Consider the following 24699-nt stretch of genomic DNA (forward strand, 5'->3'; position numbering starts at 1 on the left):
TGACAGAAAGAGACACGGCGAGAGAGGGAACACAAGCAGGGGGAGTGGGAGAGGGAGAAGCAGGCCTCCCGCCGAGTAGGGAGCCCGATGCGGGGCTCCATCCCAGGACCCTGGGACCACGACCCGAGCCGAAGGCAGACGCTTAACGACTGAGCCACCCAGGCACCCCTCATGTTGTTTAAACATGTTATGTTTTATAAATATCCTTCTCCCCAGATTATTCAGTAAAAGGTCTAATAAAGTAGAGAAACTAATGAAGGAAATGGTCAAGCTTAAAAAGCCTACATAAGCACATGCACTACAAGAAAAACCAGGAGTGATAATGCACATTGAGAAAGTTGAATGTGCTTGGCCTTAAGCTTAGCCATGCACTCGTCCTGTCCCCAACACCTACAAACTACAAATACAATGCTGAATATTCACAAGAAATTGGAGATTCCGAAAAAAAAAATAAAGTTTCGCTGGTGCAAGTGAGTGTGATCCTGGCATGAGCAGACTTGTCACATTCACACAATTACAAATGCAGTCTCATGTTAGCGAGAGTTGTAGGACACCAAGCCCATGGAATGCAAACAGACTGCCACAGGGAGCTCTGCTTTCCATCCCATTGCCCTGTGTGTAGCTTCAGACAATGGTTCACAGCCAAACACCTCTGAACTCTCCTGCCAGGCAGGGAAGATTCTCTCCCCATTGCTTAGATCCAGACACAGATGAACGTCAGACATTTCCTGTTTAACTCATTTCTTCACCAGCTCTTTCTTCCTTACCACCCCCCACCACCAAATAGCAACAGTGACCACAGCCTCCAGCTCCCTCCTCTCACCACCAGACCTCACACAAGCATGTCTTTAATCATAAGAAACCTCTTGAAAAGTTATCTTGTTTATTTTATTTTGCTAAGTATTATTGGCATGTGGTGCACATCTTTAATATATTATTTTGCTATTTATTTACATGTACATATACACTGTGATGCAGAAGGAAAATGTAATCCACGCTCGATACTCTGCACTGCACAGTGTCTAGTATTATGGTTTTCTACATACAGACATACCCACTAATGAGTTTATCAAGTATTAAATAACTAGATAGTATCACGAACAATTTCTGTTTTGCAGAAATCCTTGGTGGATTGTTAAATAGTGTAAGAAGGGGTTTAAGTGATATCTGGTCAACTGGCATTTTCCTGTGGGTTAGGAATGCATTTTTATGTTTCTCTCTCAAAAATCATGGAATACTGCGTCCATTCTCTGAAACTTGGTTAACAAATGTTAAGAAACAGATTATATTCACAAAAAGGGGGACACCTAATAGTTTGCCACAATGCCTACTTGCTGTTCTACCATTTAAAAGTATTTCAAGAAAAAGAAGTAATCACGTACTACCTTTAAATGTATTGTCTTAATTTGAAAGTCATTAAATGTCTGTGTCAGTTAACCGTGCTTTATTGCTTTTTTAAAAAAATAAAAAGCCAATCATTTGTATTTATATTTACCTGGAGAAGTTAAGATTTTTATTGGCTGGGCAAAGGAATTCAGCCTAGTAGACTGCTCTTCTGGATTCAATTGTATGTTTTTTCATTTTAAAGGGAAAAATATTTGTAGATATTATTTCTCTCATTTCAGTTTTGTTTAATGAAACTATGCCCTAGGTCTCCATCACTTACTTCAGCATTAGCCTCTCACCTGCACTCAGGAGATGCATGTTCCTCATCTGAGTCTTCTATCAGCAGAACCTCTTCCTCAGGTTTCTTCACAGTGAAAAGTTCCTGCAGAAAAACGGGCATTTTAGATACTTAAAATGTACTTATATAGTAAAAATACCCAACACATTTGTATAGCATGTCGTAAATGTGGAAGCAATCTCATATCCAATATCACAGCTAATCTGCATAGCAATGTGAGAAAGGCACTTGATTTTACAGATGTGAACACTGAGGATTATAGATACGTAATGATCTGGCCCAAGATGCACAGCTAGTAGATTCAAGATCAAAGTAGATCCATCTTACAGTTGTACTCTGAGTTCCCTGCTCTGTCCACTGCGCTCCAGTCACATTGAAAAAAAAAAAAATCTTCCTTCAAAAAGCCCTCTGTTAGGACAGCAGGGGCACCTGGGTGGCTCAGTCGTTAAGCGTCCATCTTCGGCTCAGGTCATGATCCCAGGGTCCTGGGATCGAGCTCCGCATCGGGGGGGGGGGGTCCCTGCTCAGCGGGGAGTCTGCTTCTCCCTCTCCCTCTGCCTGCTGCGCCCCCTGCTTGTGCTCTTTCTCTCTCTGTCAAATAAGTAAATAAAATCTTAAAAAAAAAGCCCTCTGTTCTCACAAGATTTGTTCTCCAAAGTGACCACTAATATGGAACAAATATCCTAGAAACCCAGAGGAAAACTGCAATAGATCACAAATAGGGATCCTTGTGCCATGAGGGGGATGAGGGGGAAGGAAGGGTGCCAAATGAGATTTTTTTTTCTCGGAGGAGGGAGTAGATATGGGGGGACCCCCAAAATGGGATGTCTGCCTACTCGTGGCAAGTATGAGAGCTCAAATCCCAGAGGGCTGCCAGAGAGGCATAATGATTGGGGCAATCAGACCAAGCAATTTCCTTCAATTGCTTTTCTCTCTGCCACTTTTCTCAGGGTCTTAAATCTGGAAAAATGATGACATACATCACTGCTCTACAACTGAATGTAAAGGGGTCCTTCACAGTTTCCGAAATGTAGTCAGTTAAAGTCGGCATTCTAAACCAGAGAGGAAAAGTAAAGCAGGTCTTTTGCCCTCTCTGGATCCTAATGATCACAATAATAATGATAATGATGATTATTTACTTTTCCTCTCTGCCGCCTCTTTCCCAAGTGCTTACCATGCATAAGGTGCCATCTTATTCACTCTTCACAACAACTCTAAAAGGAGGTTCTAGTCTCAGCATTTACAGAAAAAGAAACTGAAGCTACAGGACATAAGCGACTTGGACAAGGTCCTGCAACTGGTCTGGATCCAGAGGCCTCTCTCGCAAGGCAGTTGGATGTGTTGTATGTCACAATTTATCATAATGTTAACATGGCTCTTGATTTGCTCCCCCCACTCCCACATTGCCCAGTCCATAGTGTCCCTGTCTTGCTCAAGTCAGTTAGTGGCACTTCCATTCACTGAGCTGCTCAGGCCTAAAAGCTGGAAGTCGTTTTTCTCTCTTCTCCCACCCACTTTCATCACATCAGCAAGGACTTTGTGCCCCGTCTCCCAGTGATAACCCAAATCGTTGTACTTCTATCTCCATCACTCTAGTCCTAACCAGGGCCCCATCAGCCCTCCTAGCACTCCTCTTGCCTCCACTCTTTTTCCCCCAGATTCCATTTCCCACCCAGCAGCCAGCCTAATCTTTTAAAAACAACAACAATGAAATCAGATCACGTCATCCTGCTTTCCACTCCACTTGAGTAAAACTCAAACTCATGATCATGGTTCTCAAAGTTCTCCAGAACCTGGCCTCTGTCTACCTCTTATTTTCTACTACTCTTTCCCTCTTTCACCTTCTTCTAGTCACATAACGGTATTTGTTCCTTGGAACTCTCCAAGCTCGTTACTACCTCAGGACTTTTACAGCTGCTGAGCCCTCTAGCTGGATCGCCTTCCTTTTTTGCTGGGTTGACATCATCATTGTGGGTCTCAGTTCAAAAGACAGGTCAGCAGAGAAAGACCTTCCGTGACCACTCTGTCTGAACTTCCTATTCCCACCAGTCATTAGCATATGATTGTTTTATCATCCCCGTGGCACTTTTCAATATTGTCTATTGTCTATTTCCCCTAATATTACTCCAGGACCTAGCAGAGCACCTGGCACATCGTAGGTGCTTACTTAATATGTTACTTAGTGAATAAATTCATTGAACTTGAATCTACCCAGTGAATTCTAAAGTCTGATTTTTCTTTTCAGACACAGAACCTGGGAGTACTATATTAGTAGAACACTAAGTGAACAATGGTGGTAGGCACTGGGGAGAGCTGCCTCAAAACTCACCTCGTGACAGAAACCTTCCTTTATCCACCTCCCCAAATGGTCACTTCTCTTAATATATCCCACCCCCATCCCCCATACACCTCTTTCATATCACATCAATTATTTACAAATAATTTTAAATTATTTGTAAATAATTGTACATCTCTTTTGGGTGTGTTGAGCTCTCCACTGACATGCTCACCTTCTGAAACACAGGGGCTGATCTTTCCTCATTCACATATCTTGCTTAGCACAACCCCTTAGCACAATGCCACAGTAGGGAAGGCACACACAGAACATACTCACCCGTAGGGTCTGAGCCCTGAGGAGAGAAATGGACCCCACCAGATAAAACCGATCCTCCAGAGGAAGATATGCAGGACACGATTCAGCAAAGGAGCTGCTGGGGAAGAAGCTACTGAAGAGCAGCAAAGGCTCTAAGGGAGACAGAGACACACATGTGACAATCAAATAGAAAAGCAGGCTGGCTATACAAGATTGACATCTGCCACGTCAGTGGGCTGTTAGTCCACTGACAATTTTCAGAATTCTGAGCCACAGATTTTTACTGCCATCCTTCTGTACCAGCTACCCTCCTCACCCAGGTCTCCACCAAAATGTGAAGAAGTCATTACTGAGAAATAACTGTTGTGACTTCAGGGTGATATTCAGCCTTGTGTTCTTACTCTGTGGATGGATGTTGTAGTCTCTAAAAGAAAGTTAGCTCTCCTCTTGTATGTAGCCCACACGGGTATTAAATATGTGTGTAATTTGTGTGTGTACATAGTCAAGTAAGTTTTTTAAAAGTATCTGACCCTTAATCTCCAAGACACATGACAAACATATCAGACAACCATTGTGTGAGCTAATTTTCATTGTTTATTTACTCACTCACTCACTCATTCACTCGCTATATTTTCAGACCTCAGTGGCAAAGAACTGAGTTAATTACACTCTTAGTCCATGGCATATAATGAACATAGATAAAGTCCTCACTCTTGTTTTTCTTTCTGCCTCTTCTCCACCCACAGACACCCTTTGCCATCTACCACCTTTAATATATAAACTTGTAAAATATGTAGTCTGGTTTTATGTCTATGTGTTTACCATTTACAAAGGTGGCATTGCGGTATAGATCTCATTCTGTTTCTTATGTTTTACCGTCAACAATATGGTTTTAAGATTTAACCATGTTGTAGTATGTATACCTAGAGGTCAATGCTTTCAAAGTTTTCCATATTGTATATTTCCCACATTTTACTTGTCCATTTCCCTAATGATGCACACCTAGGCTGTCTCCAACTCCCTTAGACACAGATCTCTCTGTAAGTTTGCCTCTGGTATATTTCCACCCAGTGATGGGATTGCTGAGTCACAGGATAATTAACATAATTTAAGTTCACTCTGTGTTTCAGGAATGTTTCATGAGTTTACATTCCTCTCAACACTGTATTAGTTCTCACCCCCTCACCAATATTTGCTTATTATTCACGCTGCCTGATTGCTGTCATTCTGATGGGTGTACAGTGCTATCTCACTGGTTTTTAAATTTTTCACTCTTTGCTTACTAGTGAGTTTAAGCATCTTTTTACATATTTGTTGGGCCATTTACCTCTGGTTCAAGCCCTAGATGTTTTAATGGCCCCAAATCAGTGTTTATGTTATTTCTCAGCCTATAGTTCCTGAAACCTTAAAATTTGTAAATTTGAACCCTGTATCCACACAACACAGATTTGGGTTTTGATTTCTTGTAAATGACACATTTTTTTCCATTCAAATTCTGAGGGAGATGGCAAACTTATTCTTCCTCTAGGCCAGTGGACAGAATTTTACCGATCATTTGAAGTCTCTAGGTTTTATGTTTGGTCCTTGAATGACTATTAGAACTCCAGACCCCAGCCAATGGAGCCCACATATGATTTGTAGCCCACCTAGGACACCACCTAGGCCTCCTGTTACCATGAGAGTCTTGTACTTAATCCTTTAATTTCTGGCACCCATGGACTTCCCTTTTCTTTAAGCTTGGCTATGCATCAAACTGCTTTTGTTAGGTTTTAAGAATCGCTTCCTGTTTTTTATAGAAGGAAAGAGTCATTCTTATTAGCTCAATCCACCATGTTACCATGTGACCCTACCTTGTAAATTTCACTATGTTTTAAACTGAATATTTAATATACTTTTTAAGAATAGAAGGAATGCAATAAGGATTAGAATTTTATAACATATGTTAGATATTTCTGTAAAAAGGATTCCATTTTTCAAAGGAGTTTCCCCTATTTCCCTCTCTTTTCTACCTTCCTCAGAGCAATAAACAGTAATTACAACTCGCATAAGTAAGCTGCTCCATTGTGCTGGACAGTAATTATATCTTTATGTTTCAAGTGCTCATCATGTCCAAAAATCCCCTTTCCTTGCCCTGCACAGTCTCACTGCTGTTTCACAGTCTCACTGCACTCTGCTCAAATTCAAAGAGCCTGGACAAAAAAGCTAGAGGCCCAAGGATTTTGGGGTACCGATTTAGTAGCAGTGTCTACTGGCACAAACCTTCTATTTATTCATAACTGCAACAGCAGAAATGAAAGCTACTTTAGTGAACAAGGAACTGAGGAATGAGATCATTAAATATAACTAAACATATTTTAAATATAATATCATGTATTTTCCGTCAGGTAAGTGTCTAAGCTATCTATCCCGAATTCTTGTCTCAGAGAAAAAGATCAGAGACAATTACAAGCAAGGTGCTTCATATTATGAGGTCCATTTTTAAAACAATGAGATCCTTTGGAACAATCACTTCACTCTTTCTTTTTATCAGAGATTTCCTTTGGTCCTTTTGTTGGTAATCCATTAATGTCTGCACCCTTATTGTCTACTTTGCCTTTTTTTTTAATCATGGGATTCTTTTTTAAAAGTCTGATTAATGTCTATAACCAAAACCTGTGCTCACAGGGATATCAGAGAATGTGAGAGAACCAACAGTGGAAGGGCGTTTATGTTAGCAACGAAGGGCTAGGTAATGCATTAACTTCATTTAGATCAGATTAAAAACTTAACTGCTTACCATTTGAAATATCTGTGACTGTCAGGATGAATTTCACATATTCATAAGTAGGTCTGCCATCATAGTCAACATTTCCTCTCTTTAAATGACAGCAAAAATCAATATGTTTTCCCACTAAGAAAAAAAAAAACAGATACAAAACAAGTTTACAATTGTACGCTACCATATTCTGCAGGATTATTTCATAGGACTATTGTCTTACTTAGAAGAGATTTTACAAAAATATTACTTTCTTTCCAGGAACATTAGCAGTTGCATACTGTCTATGTTGTATCTGCAGAGTGGAGTACCAGCTAGAACATTATTTATATAACACTAATGCAATTATACAAAAGCTGAAATTTTCAGGGTTCATGATAAAGAACAAGATTTAATGGAGGAGAAATTTTTTAATACTGGAAATATAATTTGTGAAATTATATTAATATATAATCAGCCGCTATATTGGCCCTAATGTTTTTATTTTTATTATTCCTCCGAGTGACTGTTACTTATCTCTTAAAATCTAAGAATTTACAATTGAGAAAAAACAATCTGTACCTAAGTTTGACATGGGAAGTTTGAGAGCGATCTTTCGATAGACATCGTTTTTCTCATGATCAGGCAGAAGACTTAGTAACTTTTTACCCACGATATCATTCTTGAGAAAGAGAGAAAATACATTTTGTTATACGTGCTACTACTACGGCTCACTTCCTCCACCTCCTTACCTCCAGTAAACTTATCATCGGCTCCCTCTCACCATCTCTTGGTCCCACCTATTATACCTCTACAAGTCCCGGTTCACATTATCCCACTCTATGCCCATTACCTCCTACCTTTCCACTGCACTCATACAAGTACCCCACCTCCCCAATAATTATTCCACACACTGAGACCTCCAGTCCATTCTCATCACATTTTCACTGGGCATTATCTCCTGCAAATTGTCACATCCCTCCTTACCCAGCTCAGATTCCTTGGTGGATCATTATAATCACTGCCATGTTCTCTTTCTCTCTGACATATCTGCCTGGGAAAATCCCAACTCTGGTTCATTTCAACTCTTCATCTCCCTTATACCTTCACCCAAGCAACTGCATGTCTATGGTGAAAAACCCACAACCATATATTATTTTAAATGGGCACTCAGATCTGTCTGGAAATTGTCTACTCTTCAGTGTGATCATGACTTGCCTTTTCCTCCTTCTCAAACCTCCAACCCTCCTTCATCCTCCTCATATTCAGATGCGGAATCTCACTTCTTATTGCAATTAAAAGGAAAAGGTAAAAGAAACATCAGTATCTTCCTGCCATCAAATGTACCAACCTATCTGTTTCTGTGGTTAGAAACCTACTTTTTCTCCTATTCCAATGAATAAGCTTCCGACGAAGACTAGTGCACTGCCTCTCATCCTCTCTCAACTAGTCAAGGACATCATTCTGGAACTTTCCCTGTTCCCCACAGCGTCAAGCTTTCCCTGTCTACCAGGTCTTTCCCAGAGCATGCAAATGCTTTATCAGAGATGCTATAATATCAGTCATCTTAAAAACAAAAACAACACAAAATTCCCCAAATCCAAAACCTTCTTTGACCCTACACTCTCTCCCCGACCTCTTCTCTGGTCTACTTCAGAACAAAAATCTTTGAAAGAAACTATACTTGCTGCCTCTCATTTCTTCAGCTCTCACTCTCCCTTGAAACCATGCTAATCAGATTTTTACCCTAACCACTCCACTTTTGTCAAGGTCACCAGTGACCTCCACATTGCCAAACGCAATGGTCAATTCTCATCTTACCTGACATGACAGCATTCGATACAATGAATCCCTCCTTCTTCCTGAAACCTTTTGTTTACTTGGCTTCCAGGATGCCATACAAATATGGGTATCTTTCTGCTTCAAAGGCTACACCTTCGCAGTTTTCTTTGCTGGAGCTTTCTCCTCTCTCTGACTAGTTGGCATCGGAGTGGCTAGGGCCTAGTCATTAGACTGCTTTTACTGGATTGCCTCCCTGGGTGGTCTCTTCCAGTTCTAGCTTATTAAATACCATCTATCTTCCCACCTCTGGTCCAGACTTCTCTCTGAACTCTTCTAGATAACTTAGATGTCTAGTAGGATTTCAATTTTAAGATATTCAAAACACCGTACCTGGATCTTTTCCCTCACAAAACATGCTCTTCCCTCAGTCTTCTGCATTTCAGTAAAAGGCACCACCATTTACCCACATGCTTGTCCTTGACTTGTCTTTTTCCTCTTAAACCCCAAACCCAGTCCATCAGGAAACTCTTGGTAATACTGTCAAAATACAGGCAGAATCGGTCCACTTTTCACCACATGGGCTAAGCCATTATCTCTAGATTGGATTACTACAAACAGACTTAACTGGTCTCCCTGCATCTATTTTTGCCACAGCCCAGCTCCCACTCCATTCTTCACAAAGCAGCTAGTGTTTCATTTAAAACATAAGTCAGGTCAAGTTATCCCTCTACCTAACATTTTCTTTTTTCTTTTTTTTTTTTTTTTTAAAGATTTTATTTATTTTTTTGACAGAGAGAGACATAGCGAGAGCAGGAACACAAGCAGGGGGAGTGGGAGAGGGAGAAGCAGGCTTCCGCAGAGCAGGGAGCCCGATGCGGGACTCGATCCCAGGACCCTGGGACCATGACCTGAGCCGAAGGCAGACGCTTAACGACTGAGCCACCCAGGCGCCCTCTACCTAACATTTTCTACCAGCTACCCAAGTTATTCAAAGCAAAAGCCAAAGTACTTGTTCATTTCCAAAAACAACAAGCAAATAGTCACCTTGGGGCCCTTAAACTTGCTCTTCATTCAATGTGAAACATTGTTTCTCAGATATTTATAATGATGCTTTCCCTTATTCATTCAACTCTCTACTCAAAAGTATTTTAAACAGCACCAATTTCCTGACATTATCTTCCTGCTTTTTTTTCATAGCACACTCATCACTACCTGACATTATAGTATATGTTTACCTGTTGATTATCTGTCTCCCTCAGTAAAATGTAAATTGCATTAGAACAGAGACCTTGGCTGTCTTACTCACTGTTACATCCTCAACACCTAGAGCACAGCTTGGCACAAGTGAGCACTCAATAAATGTTGGTTAAATGAATGAATAATGCTGTACCATGTAGCTGAAATAAGGTGACACATGGATAAATTGAATATAAGGCATTAAGTTAAGTAATGAGTTTTTAATGTGATAGGAACAAAGTAATAAAGTATTCTTTGTAGTTGAATAATGGTTTTGGGTGATGAACCAAAAATTCAAATAATTTTTTAACTGATTAATATTAATAATATACAGTCAAAATTCAGAAATATATTTTTATGGACCATTTGCAGAAGCCAGCCTATGAGTTAGCCAATGCTTAAATTAGCAGATGGATCCTATCTCAATCAAGAAAAAGCATGACTCGATTCAGGGCAGAAATAATACCTTAATTTAGCAAACAAAACATAATGAAATTAACAGGCAATAAATTTTGACAATGAAAGTCACTCAATAAGAAATTTACTTCCCAAAAGAAATATATTTTTCATTAAACTTAACTTTTTCAATAAAAATTCTTTTATTGGTTTAGTTATAAAATAAACTTTAGGTACCAAACCAAGTTACCTTTGGTGAGTGGAGACCACTCATTCACTCATTTGTCTAACACATGTGTTAGACACTGTGCTAGGTATATTCACACAAACTAGTTTACATAATGCCCTGTGAGAAGAAGAATTATCGCCTATTTTGTTCACAAGGAAATGAAGGCTTGTCCAATCAATGAGAAGCCAGAAGTTCAGAGATAAGATTCATACCCAAGTCCATCCAACTAACTCTATGTCCATTGCTCCCTCCGCTACACCACGGCTGCCTCAAGTCCAATTTGTATCAGGAGCACTTGGCTTGCTACTGGGCCAGTTTCCTCACTGTGGACATTCTACCTGAAGTAATTTATCAATTTCTTTTTTTACTAAGTACTTAGGAGGGTTAAAAATGACAATCCTGACATGAATTCTAATTTTAATGAATACATAGTTCAGTAACGCAGATGAGACAGGCACAAAATGATGATGCCAAGTATACAATAAGACCCTAACAAGAGGTACAAAGTGCCATGGCTCACCAGTTCTTTCATTGGTAGAAGAATAAAGGATAGCATTGACACATAAAAGAATTCAAAGTGAGCAGTCTTTTGATAGTGTACATTCCCTTGGATGGAAATACTGGCAATTAGTTTCTTATTAATTAACTACATTCTTTAAGGAACGTGATAGTGACAATTAATGCCCTATAATTGACCATCAACTAAAAAAAGTGAATGTAACAATCATTCCAATGATCCTGCTCTGTAGTTAAAGGGCAGAGATCTGAAAACATTATCTACACCATGTTATTTTTGTAAATCTTTGGCATTTGCTCTTCTTATTACACAAGGCAGAAAGATCAAGGCACTCAAAGCTTAATGAAGCAAGGATAAATACCAGTGAAAAGTTAAGGAGGTTTCTGAAAAGTCAAGTTTGCAAATACCTATTAGTTGTCCCACGAATATTAGTATGGCAAGCCTCAGTCATGTCAAAAAAAAAGTAAAGGAATTTACTCCACTCTATGACATTTACTGAGAATCTGGGCAAGAAATATCTTTTTGTTGGCAGAGACATTCAAATTAAACATGCATTAGAAAACTGTGCAACTGTACAGGGCACAGGGAAGGATAAGAGCCTCTACACAAAATTCAGACTGCATTTTGAATCAGGATTCATCACTAGTAATTCTCTACTATACTCTAAGCTTTGCAGGGAGAACAAAACAAAACTCATCACAATTATCACAAACTAACCATATACTTATGTTCAAAACCTGCTAAAGTTTCTTACAAACTCAATGCTGAGAAACTCTTTCCATAAGGAAATGTGTGTTTGAAAAGTTTCATCTGCTTCAGAATTGTAAGAGAACAACTACATGTAAATTCCCAGTTTTAATTTTTTTTTTGGGGGGGGGAGTGATGAAGTGGGGTGAGTAGGAGGGCAGGCTTCTCGGAACTACAGGTTAGTACTGCAAGTGACTGCAAGTTTTTCCAAAGGAAAACACTGTCAAGGAAAATATGATGGCAGATTTCAGATATAAATTTAATACATGATGATGATAATAAGCCATCATTTTAGCCATGATTGTATGTGTTACAATGCCATACCTTGGACTCTTCACATCTTTTTGTCACACCCCCATCTAATCCATCAGCAAAACTTATTTTACCTACAAAACACTGATGACTTCCACGTCCACCTTAATGCAACCCATCACTATCTAATTGCCTGGACTATTGCAATAGCTTTCCAAGTGGACTCTCTACCTTTCATGCCTGCCCCCATAACCTACTCCTTTTTTTTTAGTTCCAGTATAGCTAACATACAGTGTTGTATTAGTTTCAGGTGTACAATATAGTGATTCACCACTTCCATACAACACCTGGTGCTCATCACAAGTACACTCCTTAATCCCCATCACCTGTTTCACCCCCCCACCCCCACCTCACCTCTGGGAACCATCAGTTTGTTCTCTAGAGTTAGAGTCTGTTTCCTGGTTTGTCTCTTTTTTTTTTTTCCTTTGCTCATATGTGGGATTTAAGAAACAAAACAAACGACCCATTGCCTATTCTTAACATAAGAGCTAGAGTGATCCCAAAAAACTTAGGTTCAGATAATTTCCCTCATCTGCTCCAACCTCCACAATGGCTTTCTCCCATCTCAGAGGAAAAGGCACAGTCATTACAATGGTCCTCAACGAAGTGGACCTTTGTTACTGCTCTGACCTCATCACCTCCTAGTATTTGTCCTTTTGCTCATAGGGCTCCAGTCACAACAGCCCCTCTACCGTACGTTTTCCCCACCAAGTACATTTGTGCTTTGGTGCCTTTTCACTTGCTTTTGCTTCTGCCTGGAACATACTTGCTCCAGTTATCTGCATGACTCACATACTCACTCCACTCTGGCCTCTGTTCAAATGTCACCTAATAAGGCAGGTCTTCACTAACCCCACATTTGTAATAGCCCACCTCCAGTCACTCTCTAAGTAGTACTTTTTTCCACATTTACAGATGAGAAACTAAAGTTCACGTAGCTAGTGAGTGATTGAACAAAATTTTAATCTCCAGATTATCTGACTTCAAAGACAAAGTTCTTTCCATCCACCATGCTATCAGTTTAGAGTTGCCCAAGAGAGAGAGGTATCGATATTTAATGAAATTGTGGATTCCTGGAGCCAGGAAGATACTCTAGAAATGGTTTTGTCCCTACATTAATATAAAATAAATGATTTATAAAATGAAATTTTTAATCAAAGCCTGGAAAAAAAATTGTGTATTGTTACAAATTAAGAAGACTTAGGATTTAATGAGGAAAAGTGTGAAATCATGCCTCAGCTATAGTCTTTTTCAGCAATGCTATATAACTTCATTCCCATTTAATGTTTATGTACAGACCTAATAGTCATAGCTTTATTTTTAAATATACCCATCTCAGGTAATCAAGTCCATGGTTTAAGATTAGTCATTCAACCCCATGTCTCAGACACCTCTACCTTCGGATGAGTCCGTGTGTGTATTACCTAAAATGCTGAAAGGTAAAAGGTTCTCTTGAGGTGAAAACTTTGAACCAAACTACATAAAGAAACAAGGATAATGCAACTAAGACCAACACTGTGCAAGATCCTCATGTAATAGGAAAAATTCACCAATGTCACTCAATGACCAGTTTGGTTTAAGTAATATCTAATACAAGAATTTGGGAAGCTTTCTGGTCTTCACTATAACAAAACTTAACCTGTCATGGATCATACTCAAACATTCTTTCTTTTAATATAGATTTAATAAGATCATTCTTCTTCCATGATACAAGTACTCTAAAGTCCAATTCAACAATTCTCTAATGTGTGTATTTTATTCAGCTGTTTGGGTATCCTACAATTATAAGCTGAGTTTGAAAATGTCAACTGCTTTCTAAAAAAAAAAGAAAGAGAATGAGAAATAAAGATATGTATCATATTATCTGTAAATAAAGAGAAAATAGTAGAAAAGCTCTCTATGCTTCTAACTGGGCCATGCAACATGTCAGCTGGAATAGCATAACTGGTTGAATAAGCTTCTAATCCACTTCTAACTTAACTGAAGAATAATGTAACAAAACTTCTATTAATTTACATGTTTCAAACTTGAGTACTATAGATCTCTGGGTCAGGGTTTGTCAAGTTCTTTAGACAACTCTGTGGAATGAGTAATATACAATGAAAGCAACAATCCAAATATGATTCACAAAACTAGCCAAGTGACAGAGATTTCAGGAGTGGAGGAGAATGTATTCTAAATATCTTCTCTTCATACACATGCATTAATGGAATAGGAAGGTATGCAGTACTTTCATATTTAAGTGGTATATTTGTTAGATGTGCAGCCTGAAGGTCCAGAAAAAATTTTTCAGAAATCACATATTCTAAGTCAATGGTCCTATGAAGATAGAGAAAGCTTTTCTGAAGAAGGGCATAGTGACACCAAAGAGCTCAGGACTGAGTGACCTTTTTGGACACCACAGATCCTGACTGCAACTCGTGGGTAGATGTCTCCTGCTAAACTATGTCATCACTTCTATATTTTTTTTCTAAATGAGATCATAATTTGTTCTTCAATATAAAGAAACAAAACCAAATCAGATCTGGGAATGGATGCCATGGGCCAGCACAAACAAATCACGACATTCATTGTTTAATCAGTATATAGTGGACTCTAAAGAAATGCACAAAATCAAACATATCCATTCCAGTGAGGGCTGCCTCGCAAAGCAGTCACCTTGGAGGTTATCCACTGATACTGAGGAGACTGCCATTTCAAAAACCACATTCTTCTTTGGAGACTGCCTTTAGGGGCAGTTTAGAAACTACACACACACACACACACACACACACACACACACACACACAGTACCGCATTACCTCATATCAGAATTTTGTTATTATAGATCTAAAACTGAAACCAATGAAGATGACAATAAAACAGGTGCACATTTTGACACATTGAGCAAACATCTTCTCTGATGAGTTATATGTTCCTGAAAACAAATGATGAACCTCTAAACAATAAACCAGAATGATCCCTCCCACCAAACTGGAAAAACTTACTGGTAAATGGCCAAGGAGACAAGTGATGTTTCCAGCGACAAAAATTATCACTCCATCTGCGCTCAGTATTATCATAAAGCCATCTAATGACTAATGAAGAGAGAATAATAATGTAATTAAATAGTGGAACAATAATAAAATGATAGCTTTATTTCAAAATGCATAAATAATTATAATAGCACACTGAAAATGTATTGTGGTCCTTAAATATCAATAAAGCAGACACAGACTTAATTAAAATTCCATTATTCTGCCTCCTACACAGAATCTACTTAACCTTAAGCATGAGATGTTTATCAAATGATGTGTCACTTAGACAAACAAATTTTAACGTATACCCAATTAACACAAAACTCTGCAACACAAGCTAGGAAGATTCATTTCCGTATGTAGGTTGTTTCACATTTAATTCAAAATTAATTTCAAAAATGCTAAGAATATTTTGCAGGGCATTTTATTTGTGGTTAGTTTAGTCATCTACTTATAAATATGGATATTTCCATTACTTTCCTGCTATATAATGGATTTGATATCCAGACAAATGCCTCCTGGTAAAGAACCCCTAAAATGATGAATAAAGTATATAAAAACTTCTATTTCATAAAAAGACCAAGCTTATTGTAAAGTAAAGCAAACAATCTGGTATCGGAAATGACTAGAACATGGGAATTAAAAGGAAAGGGGATATTGGAGTCTGTATTTGCCTTGGAAATACCTGTACAACACTGATGGCATGGAGATTGGGGGAGAGAAAGCAAACCCAGGCTTACACAAGGTGGGAAGTGAAATCAGAGACTTCTGCATAAAACCAAGCTTCCCAAAGGGTAACACTCTTAGCAGGCAAAATAGATCTTATCCAGCAAAGGGAGACAGTGAATGCACATGCCTGCCTCAGCCTCGGCTCTGGCTAGAGAGGGAAAACCAAAACTAGTCTCTTCTGAGAAGTGCTAAACAGAAGCCCACCCTCACACAGATTGGGAGCTGGAATTCACGAACTACCTCTGTAGACTTCCACAGCCCAAGCCCATTATTCAGTTTAAGGGGTTCCTGACCCCAGACATCTAGTAAAAAGAAACTGAAATCATCCCTAGAGAATCATTCTAAAACCAGGGCTCAAGGAATTCATGTGGATAAAGCTCCAAATAACATGAGCTTGTAATAAGATATTAATAACACCAGGAAGAAATGAAACGTCATGAACAAGGGGCAGTACAAATAATAAAATGCAGAATCAGATTCAAAAACAGTACAGGAATTATTGAAGATAAAATATAAAACAAGTTTGCTTAAATGGCTTAAATAAATAACAAAGGGTATTGGAAATATGATGAAGGAACAAGAGACTCAGAACTGACCAGGCAGATGTGAAAAAGAAACACAATTTCTAGAAATGATATTATTGTCAAAAAATAAAAACTCACCGTGCAGTTAAATAGCATGCTAGAACACAGCTGGAAAGAAAACGGAGCTGAAGAAATGACTCAGATCTCAACACAGAGAGACACGGGAATAGAAAATATGGGAAACTGAATGACATGGAGAAGGGAGTGAGGAAGTGTGTTAGATATTTTACACCTATCCACCTTATTCTCACAACTCAGTGAAAGAGATTTTTTAATACCCATTTTACAGAGAAAGAATTCAAGGCTCAGGGACAATAACTCTCTCAAAGACACAGAACAAGTAAATGACAAAGGCACAATTCATAGCCCTATCTATCTGACTCAAAAGACCATGGTCATTCTGGCTTTAGTTTTTGGCCTTTGAACTTAGTGAAACTAAGCAGTTTCCTTGGAGCTAGAAACCATAAACACCTCATGTCCTTGAGGGGAAAAAGGAAGACTTGAAGGCCTGTTTTTTAGAGGCTAACAATCTATGTTGAAGGGTCTACCAGATAGTATTTAATTTGCCACTAACAAAGATTTGTTCGTATTTGTTGTCACTCAAGATGAGTGGTTTTCAAAACTCAGTTGGCATAAGAAGCATCTGGAGAGCCTGTTAGAAATGCAGGCTCCTGGCCCTACCAGAAGTGAGACTCTGATTCATACAGTTGAAGGTGGGTCCCAGGAATCTGTATTTTCACCAAGCTCCCTAGGTAATCCTGAGATGCATGGTCTCTTAGTCACACGGTGAAAAACACTATTCTTCATCTTCTATTGGATGTGTTCTAACATATGAGGTAATCCAAGAACAAACCCCCTCTTACTTGCAGTGTCTTACACTTGAAGTCTTCATAGCTCTGAAATGATGGGATCCAATTAGATTGCTCTCTGGAGGTTTCTGGATTGACTTCGCCTTTTTAGAAAAACAAAGAAAGGATAGAAAACTGTCACATTAAAATGATTAGCTATGGGTATTAGATTTTTCAAAGTTATAATTAATTTTATAGAAAAGACTCTCATGAGAAAATGCTGAGTGCTAATGAAGGAGCTGATGTAGACTAACTAATTGCTTGTAAATTATCATAAACAGAGAAGTGTTTCAAATTGAAAAAGACCTTGAAGATCATCCAATTCAATTTCCACTGTACACACCTCGCCAAAAACTTTATGATTTTCAACCTCCAGTTCTTTCCTTTTCTTGACTTCTTTAAGTCTTCTGCATTCCACCTAAACCCAGACACCTAACTAGAATATCTTTAAGGCCTATCTCTTATCTCTTCAAAGCTCTTAATAAAGTTGTATCTCCCATCCATCCTTCTCCATTCTTCAAGGTTTTCCAGTTTTCCCAATGAACACTGTTTCTGATGCTGTGCTCACTCAGAGCCTTTGCTATCAACATCTGACCCACCACCTGCCCCAATCCCACCTATAGTCTACTAACTTCACTAATACAGGGATTTCCCTAACACAGCCCTCCAATCTCCAGTTATTTTAATGCATGTCAATAACTGTTAAGTTTCTTCTCCTCACAGAACAGTTAGAGACCCATGGCATACAACTTTGATTCCTTTTAAAAATGTTAAATGCCCTGACAAGGATAATTCTGATAGCAGAGCTTGTTTTCTCAGTGGGTATGAGTCTCAGATCCTTTCCTATCAGTAGATTTGGATAATACGAGGCCAAGCATGAGCAGAAAAGCTTCAGAACCCTCACTAAAGAGGGAATGAAAAGAGGGTGTATAACTGCCTGGGAAATGACAGAATATAAAAATAAACCACACCAATTGCACAAATGCCTCATGATCAGTGTTTCTGACTACTGTCCCAGCCTGGAAACCCAATTCTGGTCACAGCTCCTCAAGCTCAAGAAACAACCCATGACACTCTCTCATAGCTGATTGCTGAAGTCATTTCCCCACTGACTTTCAGCTCTACCTAGTGATTTTCATCTCCTACACTCCCTCCAAAGAAATAAGTAAGACTGAAGAGAGTCTACATATTTCCAAGAAAATAAGACCGATGTATTTTATCAACCAACCATAAAGGGCTTTTTACATTACTATTATCCATGAATTTATTCTTGTTTTGCTTGTAGGATGGGCACCATATCCAATTCTTCGCTAAAACCCCAGTATCTAGCATAGTACTTAACTCATAACAGGGATTGATAATTCTTATTAAACTAAACCTCATTCATTCATTTATTTAACTAATACATTTTTAAAATTTTATTATGTTATGTTAGTCACCATACAATACATCATTGGTTTTTGATGTGGTGATCCACGATCCATTGTTTTCGTATAACACCCAGTGCTCCATGCAGTACGTGCCCTCCTTAATACCCATCACCGGGCTAACCAATCCCCCCTCCCCTCTAAAACCCTGTTTGTTTCTCAGAGTCCATAGTCTCTCATGGTTCATCTCTCCCTCCAATTCCCCCCCCCATTTTTCCCTTCCTTCTCCTAATGTCCTCCGTGCTATTCCTTATGTTCCACAAATAAGTGAAACCATATGATAATTGACTTTCTCTGCTTGACTTATTTCACTGAGCATAATCTCCTCCAGTCCCATCCGTGTGGATGTAAAAGTTGGGTATTCATCCTTTCTGATGGCTGAGTAATATCCCATTGTATATATGGACCACATCTTCTTTACCCATTCATCTGTTGAAGGGCATCTCGGCTCTTTCCACAGTTTGGCTATTGCGGACATTGCTGCTATGAACATTGGGGTGCACATGGCCCTTCTTTTCACTACATCTGTGTCTTTGGGGTAAATACCCAGTAGTGCAATTGCTGGGTCCCAGGGTAGCTCTATTTTTAAATTTTTGAGGAACCTCCACACTGAATATTTTTTAAAGATTTATTTATTTGAGAGAGCACGAGTGGAGGACAGAGGGAGAGGGAGAAAGAAACTCAAGCAGACACTGCGCTGAGCATGGAGCCCGACACATGGCTCGATCTCACGACCCTGAGATCTACAAGCTGAGCCAAAACCAAGAGTCAGATGCTTAACCAACTGCACAACCCAGGTGTCCCATTATTTAACTAATATTTACTGAGCTCTAGCTACGTATCCTATTTTGTTCTAGAGGCTCAGAATATAGTACGAACAAGACAAGTGACATGACTATCCTTTTGTATCTTACAGAATGGTGAGAGGGGGTAGACAAATAACAAACACATGGACAGGAATGACAGGAAGACAGCCACAGGAAAACCTGGGAGCAAAGCATCTTGAGCAGAGGAAGGAGTAAGTACAAAATGAAGCAGAAAAGAATCTGGCCTATTTAAATTACAAACGAGAGGCCAGAGTGGCTACAGTAGGATGACCAAGGGATAGAGTTGTAGGAAATGAAGTTTGAAAGACAGGCAGGGTCAGATCATGTAGGGTATATGTTAAGGAGTTGACATTATTCTAAGTGGAATATGAGATACTTTTAAGCAAGAGAGTGATATGTGTTTTGAGGGGAGGGGCATAGGGAAAGGGAGATAGAGAACCTTAAGCAGGCTCCACACCCAGTGCAGAGCTGGATCTCACAACCCTGAGATCATGACCTGAGCCGAAATCAAGAGTTGGACGCTTAACCGACTAAACCACCCAGGTGCCCCTAGAGTGACATGTTTTTAAAAGACCACTATGGGGGCACACTATGGATGGCTCAGTTGGTTAAGGGTCTGGCTTGGGCTCAGGTCACGATCCCAGGGTCCTGGGATTGAGCCCCATGTCAGGCTCCCTGCTCAGCAGAGAGCCTGCTTCTCCCTCTCCCTCTGCCCCTCCCCCTGCTTGTGCTCTCTCTCTCTCTCTCTCTCTGTGTCAAATAAATAAGTAAATAAAATCTTTAAAAAAATAAAATAAAAAATAAAAGACCACTATGGTATTTTGTGCAAAATAGATCAAACTGGGGAGCAAGCCTGGAAGCAGAGTATAGCTAGGAGGCTTCTACAAAAGTAACAGATGTTGGTGGCCTGGATTCGGTTGGTATACCAAGGCTATAGAAATGGGGAGAAGTGAATGGATTTGAGATATATTTTAGAGGCAAAACCAAAAGGGCTTGCTGAAGAATTAGATGAGGAGGTGGAAGAAATGGAGGACACAAGAATGATTTATACATTTTTAGCTTGGGCAGCTGGAAGAATGACTGGTGGTATCAGTTACTGGACTAAGGAAACCTGGGTGGGGGGGTGGGGGGCTGAGAGGCAATGGAGTAGAGAGGGACCAAGAGTTCCTTTATGACCATGTTAACTTTTCTATTAGATATCCAAGTGAAGAAGTCACATAGGAAACTCTTGCTGATTTAATAATGAGTACAGTTCTCAAGTATGGACCTCAGGTAGGTCAGGGCTAGAGATAGACTTAACAAGCAGGGGTCACTGACATCCAGTTAGCACTTCAAGTTAAGAGACTGGATGAGATTACCCAGGAAATGAGTGTAGCTAGAGAAGAAAAAAGGTCCAAGGACTGAGCTCTGGGGCACACCAGTGTTCAGAGGTTGAAAGGGAAAGTGGAAAGGTAGAAAGTAGAAAAAAAGGGAAAGAGCAGCCAGTGAGCTAAGAGAGAAACCAGGTGAGTGTGTTATTCTGGAAGCCAGGAGAAAAATACTTCAAGAAGAAAGGAGTGGTCACCGGTCCAATGTTTTTATAAGGCCAAGAAAGATGTGGAGAGTTAAGGACCAAATAATTCAGCAGTGTGGAGGTCACTGTTATCCCTGACAAAAGTAGTTGTACTGGACCAGTGAGACCTGTAGCCTCAGTGGAGTAGACTGAGGAAAGAATGAGGGATGAGGATGTGGGGACAGGGTCCATACAATCCTTTCAAGAAGTTGTGCTGTGAAGAGGGCACAGAAATAGAGTAATAGAATTTTGGGGTCAAGAAAATATTTTTTTAAGTAACAGATTTTTACAGCATGATTATATGCATATAGGTATAACCTGTTCAGATGTTTTGAATTAAGCCTACTTAAATATTATAGGTACTATTTTACACCCTCAGGGCCATGTTTCCCTTAGCAACATTTACCATATGCTTCAAGTGCCTAAGATACAGAAATTTGCATTATTCTTGCCCAGTATACTTCTATTAATTCTCATTTCCTTGTTCCACTTTTATATGAACCTTAACAACATTTTCAGCATTGGCTATAAACAAACTATGAATAGAGAGAAACTAAGTATCTGTGTATTAGAAGGTGCTTCAGGAGATCCTCTATTCATTAATCCCTCCCAAAGATGTTTGAAGTAAAGGGAGAGACCCAGCTGTCCCACCCGCAACCAATTTTCAATATGGCTAATCAAAAAGCTATAAGGATGAGTTGGGGTGCCCAGATCAAACCTTCCTTCTGTGAAGGGGCGGTAGTGTCCTGCGCTGTTTTAGATCTGTCTCCTTTTACAGGATAACCATGAGTCTGCAGCATGGCACGTAGTTCTGTGAAAAAGGTATTGAACCGGCCCTTCTTTTTATTTTCAGATACATCAGGTACATCAGGTACATCCCTAAGTGACAAAAAACAATCAGCATTGTTAATGGTAAGGGTAGGTCCAGGAATCCAGATGATGAAACAATGGATGGAGAAGAAATAAGAAAAGAGAAAGGGAGTTGTTAATGTCAAACTTTGAGCAAAAACCCAGATCCTTGATCATTCATAGGACAATAATAACTACCAATATTAAAATGAGGAAATGAAAAAAAATAAAATAAGGAAATGAAAACCAATCTCATCTCCCTTAGACTGTGAGGTCCTCGAGGATAGGGACCACATCTGTCTCAGTGTCTTCCAGAGCAAAGCCCAGCACAGTGTCTGGCACAGTAACCTAAGAATTATATAAAATAAATTAAATCCAAATTAACTTGAATTTAGTGGTGGATCTTTGTTCCACCGTATATTCTTACCTGCTTTTACAAGAGTACTTCTGATTAAAGAAAATTCTTTCTATATGATATATAATTACTCAAGAGGCTCTTGCAAAGCCATTGCTCCATCTCAGAGAGAAGGCTGAACAATAAAAGGCTAATTGAAATATTTTTTTTTTTACCTTTGAAAAACAGATCATGCTGAAAAATTTGGACAAAAACTTTTTGATCAGTGCACTGGAATTTATTTTTTAAAACTAACATCTTTTTTAATTTAAAGTCAATTAGCCAACATATAGTACATCATCAGTTTCAGATGTAGTGTTCAATAATTCATCAGTTGCATATAAAACCCAGTGCTCATCACATCCTGTGCCCTCTTTAATGCCCATCACCCAGTTACCCCATCCCTCCCATGCACCTCCCCTTCAGCAACCCTCAGATTGTTTCCCAGAGTTAAGGGTTTCTTGTGGTTTGTCTCCCTCTCTGATTTCTTCCCATTCAGGAATTTACTTTAGACGCTTGAACTGGAAAAATAAGGTAATTTATCTTTTCAAACATACATGAATTTAAGCTCTAGGCAAACCATGGCCCCAAAACAGGCTTCTAAACCTACCAGGGAATGTAAAGCAATTATTTAGTGTCAGCTCCTGGCAGCCACTGTGTAAGTCATGGAAGACACAGTTTGATGAGGGAGGCTGTCAGGTACATAGGTAATGTACTAAGTATTATAACAGACTTGGGGCCAGGGGTTATCGAAAACCCACTGGAGAGACCAAATTTCCCTGAGTCAGGCTTCCCCAAGGAAGTAGGATTTTGGAAGACGTGAAACAGGAACAGAAGACAGAGGAGAGGGCTTTGACAGAAATATCAGTCAATTATGAATTCATACCTCTTCTCTTTTTCTCTATCAGCCTCATCCATTATTCAGTGATGTAACAAAGAATTCTGAAATCAAAGTGGAACAACATTTTACTAAGAAATCAGTCTATGATGAATCACAATAAAGCAATAAGACTAATCAGAATTCTCAATTGCATAGCACCTTTCCCTTAAGGAATGCCTACTTCTTTTAAAGACAGAATTTCATTAAGTACCAATAACCCTCTCATACGTTATGTAGATGTTGAAGACTTGCTTTGTTGTCTGATCCCCAATAAATTTAGTCACAATAGCATTACAAATGAATATATTTGAAAAAGTTACAAAAACATTCTGTGAAGTTACACAACTTAATCCAAGAGTATCTGTACGTTTAACTCCATACCCTTAAAATTCCTTTAACATCCACTAACTTGAAGAACACTTGAAACAAAGACAGATGTGGGTTAAAAGTTTCATATCTATACACAATACCACACCACAATAGACAAAATCTGCATTTATTGCTGCTATCACAGAAATCCTGGGCATATAAAAAATGGCCCTAAAATCACCAAAGTCCTCTGCTTTGAATTGTATAATTAGACTCACACATTACCTCAAGGTCAAAGCCTCAAGGTAGAAGTCAATGACGTTCAAATACATGTCTGTTAAATAAGAAGCAGCAGTTAAAACATAACACACATCCTTTAAAAGCTCTCAAGAAAGTAAGGGAGAGCTTAGGGGTACAACACTGAGAAGATGCTGAAAACCAAAGCTGGTTAGTACCCCAACCAGTGCTGTTGTGAGGACCAGGAAACATAGCTATGCAACAAAGGACCTCGGGTATTCAGGCCCTCTTTGGTGACAGAGAATCCAAGCAAAGCATTGAAACTAAAACCCACCACCTCCTCCCTACATATAGGCAAGACTCCCAGAGGCTATGGTTTCATTTAAAAAGCCCTCCTGACACAAAGGAAGAAAACAAGGAAGTTTGGCTATCTCAGCATACTCTCTGGGTAGGAAAAAAAGGGTGCTATTAGACTGAATAAGGTTCTAAGGGATGCAAAGACAAACCCATTCCGGAGAGATACTCTCTAAAGACAAGTTCCACAGAATTTCCACAGGTAAGGTAATGCTGAAGATGGGCTCACCATGCAGAATTAGAAACTATGTAAGGAAACAATCCACCATATAGGACACACACACACCAGCACCCAGTGTGAGACCTCCAAGACCTTGAAATAATTAAAAGATCTAAAAGCCATTATAAAATAATTGTGTTTAGAAATATGAAAACCAAAATAGATGGAACTGAAAATATGAGAAAAACCAGGTAGACATGAAAAAGGACAAAAGTGAAATTCTATAAATAAAAACATATTCA

General features: G+C 39.2%; 1 protein-coding gene across 1 annotated transcript in view; it reads right to left on the reverse strand.

The window, feature by feature from the left end:
* The window catches only part of PASD1 (PAS domain containing repressor 1), a 46913-nt gene extending 23542 nt beyond the window's left edge, over nucleotides 1-23371 (reverse strand). The window contains exons 1-7 of the mRNA XM_032397478.1: nucleotides 23344-23371; nucleotides 17424-17512; nucleotides 15218-15307; nucleotides 7594-7693; nucleotides 7054-7167; nucleotides 4299-4429; nucleotides 1686-1768 (exon numbers count right to left, since the gene is read on the reverse strand). Coding sequence (XP_032253369.1) covers nucleotides 1686-1768; nucleotides 4299-4429; nucleotides 7054-7167; nucleotides 7594-7693; nucleotides 15218-15307; nucleotides 17424-17512; nucleotides 23344-23371 — 635 coding nt within the window. The remainder of the gene's footprint in view (nucleotides 1-1685; nucleotides 1769-4298; nucleotides 4430-7053; nucleotides 7168-7593; nucleotides 7694-15217; nucleotides 15308-17423; nucleotides 17513-23343) is intronic.
* Between the last annotated feature and the right edge of the window lie 1328 nt (nucleotides 23372-24699).

This window comes from Phoca vitulina, unplaced genomic scaffold (genome assembly GCF_004348235.1).
Source record: "Phoca vitulina isolate PV1807 unplaced genomic scaffold, GSC_HSeal_1.0 scaffold99, whole genome shotgun sequence".
NCBI lineage: Eukaryota > Metazoa > Chordata > Mammalia > Carnivora > Phocidae > Phoca > Phoca vitulina.